General features: G+C 43.3%; 1 protein-coding gene across 1 annotated transcript; it reads left to right on the forward strand.

Moving 5' to 3' along the window:
* The first annotated feature begins 298 nt into the window (after positions 1-298).
* On the forward strand, positions 299-2,025 carry LOC107580326 (macrophage mannose receptor 1-like). The gene is made up of 3 exons (XM_016266046.1): positions 299-669; positions 1,252-1,578; positions 1,653-2,025. Exons 1-3 carry the CDS (start codon positions 336-338, stop codon positions 2,015-2,017), a joined length of 1,026 nt encoding a protein of 341 aa, XP_016121532.1. The 5' UTR covers positions 299-335; the 3' UTR covers positions 2,018-2,025.
* The last annotated feature ends 347 nt before the right edge of the window (positions 2,026-2,372 follow it).

A 2,372-nucleotide genomic window follows, 5' to 3' on the forward strand; every position in this document is an offset into this window, starting at 1 on the left:
CCTGCACAAGTTTGGGTTCTTTAGGATTGTTAATGTTTCTGCTCAACACAGCTGCATTTATTTGATCAAAAATACAGTATAAAATGTGAAATATTATTACAGTTTAAAGCAGCTGTGTTCTATGTGAATATCTGTTAAGCTGTAATGTATTTCTGTGATGCGCAGCTGAATTTTCAGCATCATTCCTCCAGTCTTCAGTGTCACATGATCTTCAGAAATCAGTATAATATGCTGATTTGCTGCTCGAGAAACATTTCTGATTATTATCAATGTTGAACACAGTTGTGCTGCACGTCTTCAGCTCATCGGCTCTTCATCAGTATGAGTTTGTTCAGATGAGGATGAACTGCACTGATGCTCAGAGATACTGCCGTGAGAACTACAGTGATCTGGCCTCCATTGACAACAGCGCCGACGTGACCGAGCTGCTGAAGATCATGGCCAAATCTGCTGATAATGCCGTCTGGATCGGGCTGATGGAGACCCTCAGGAGTGAATGGAAGTGGTCTCTGGGAGACCCTGCGTTTTACACTGCTCATGATTTACTGTTTCGCAACTGGGCATCGAATCAGCCGAACAATGGTTCATATTACTGTGCTTATATGAGTCAGGACGGACTGTGGCATGATGACAGCTGTAATAACCAAAGGTCTTTCATCTGCTACAATGGTGAGTCAATCACACAGAATGGATTTTATTTTTCCTGAAAACTCTAGTCAATGTTATCGCATTGGACTAAAACTCACATGGTATGAAAACTTCACAAAGATTTGGAACTGATTGATTGTAGGCTCATTGATCTAAGCTTATGCACAGTTTTTGAGTAAACATTTCCATAATTATCCACAAATAATGCTTTTTTTTCACTTAAAAACTGAGGTGCAGAAGCTCCTGATCAATGAGGCCCCCGATCACTCAGTATAAACATCAAATCTTTTACAGAATTGTACTCAGTTTTGTCTTTTTGCATAACATCAGTTTTATAAAATGTTTGTTTTTATTATATTGCATTTGCTATTATGTTGTTGAATGTTTAATTTGTATTTTCCATGTAATAGCCAGTGAAGGGTGCAACCAACTAAATCATGATGACGTATCTTTTCAAAATGCTTTCACTGGATTCTAATGAACGTTTGCCGTATTTATATCTGCTGCAGTGATTCTCTCCACAGCGTAGTTTGGATGAAACGTGTGCACTAGATCATCACTGGTAAACAAAGGGACATTTCTTGATTTTGTCTTCTCATGCAGACAGCAGTAAAGGATTCGTCCTTGTGCAGCAGTCGATGACCTGGAGAAATGCTCAGAGCTTCTGCAGAGCGAATCACACGGATCTGAGCAGCGTGAGGAGCCAGAGTGAGAACCAGCAGATTCAGCAGCTCATAAACACTGGAGTCTGGATCGGTCTGTTCAGAGACTCATGGGAATGGTCCGACAAGAGTACATCCTCGTTTAGAAACTGGGCACCCACTGAACCCCAAAGCAATGAAAACGCCACTGTGCTAGTGCAGAGTGGATCAAGAAGGGGAAAGTGGGAGGACTGGCCATGTAATTCACAATTTGCCTTCGTCTGTCAAGGTGAGTCGATGCTTGGACTTGCATGTGTAAAATGAGAGAACGTCATCAACTAAAATCTAAAATGTCTCTTCCAGATCAGTTCATACTCATCAAGCAGAATCTGAGCTGGAGTGAAGCCATGACGTACTGCAGACAGAACCACGTGGACCTGGTGTCGGTGCCCAGCCCTCAGATCGAGCAGCGGGTGATGAACGTGGCGAGAAGAGCCTCGACGGCGGCCGTGTGGATGGGTTTGCATCACTACTGCAGCATGAACATGTGGCTGTGGCTGTGTGGCGAGGTGGTCTGTTATCAGAACTGGGCCGCGGGGAGCGGCACCAGAGCGCACGACTGCCGCGAGCAAAGAGCCGGAGCTATTCAGTCGGCTGGAGATCAGCGCTGGGTCAGCCTTCCTACGACCATCAGGCTCAACTTCATCTGCACCAACTCTGAGCCTTGAGTGTGTGTTTGCGCTGCAAAGAATTATGTCTTTTTCCAATACAAATATCTCAACTTTCTATAAACACTTAACCTTAAAACCTTAAAATCTTAAAATTTAAACAGCTTTGTGATATTTGTGGTGTATAAATCTATAATAAAAGGACACACACAGTGTTTGTTGTGAGAGTGCTTAATCTGATCCCAAAGGAAAACTCTTTGCCATTCACGCTGATGGTGATTTGCGACAACGGCATGTCATTGATTTTACGTGATGTTTGTTCTGTCTGTGAGTGACTGTCTGTGAAGTTGAACAGAGCTCATGATTATGTAGATGAGCAGTGACTGTAGGGGCGGGGCCAGTGTAGGTGATTGAT

The sequence above is a fragment of the Sinocyclocheilus grahami genome, unplaced genomic scaffold, assembly GCF_001515645.1.
Source record: "Sinocyclocheilus grahami isolate Dianchi unplaced genomic scaffold, SAMN03320097.WGS_v1.1 scaffold31108.1, whole genome shotgun sequence".
Taxonomy (NCBI): domain Eukaryota; kingdom Metazoa; phylum Chordata; class Actinopteri; order Cypriniformes; family Cyprinidae; genus Sinocyclocheilus; species Sinocyclocheilus grahami.

Bases quoted from the DNA above. Each gene is read 5' to 3' on its own strand.
- LOC107580326 (XM_016266046.1), top strand. From the start codon at position 336: ATGAGGATGAACTGCACTGATGCTCAGAGATACTGCCGTGAGAACTAC. The intron at 670-1,251 runs GTGAGTCAATCA...CTTCTCATGCAG, and splicing joins GTCTTTCATCTGCTACAATG to ACAGCAGTAAAGGATTCGTC. The intron at 1,579-1,652 runs GTGAGTCGATGC...TGTCTCTTCCAG, and splicing joins ATTTGCCTTCGTCTGTCAAG to ATCAGTTCATACTCATCAAG.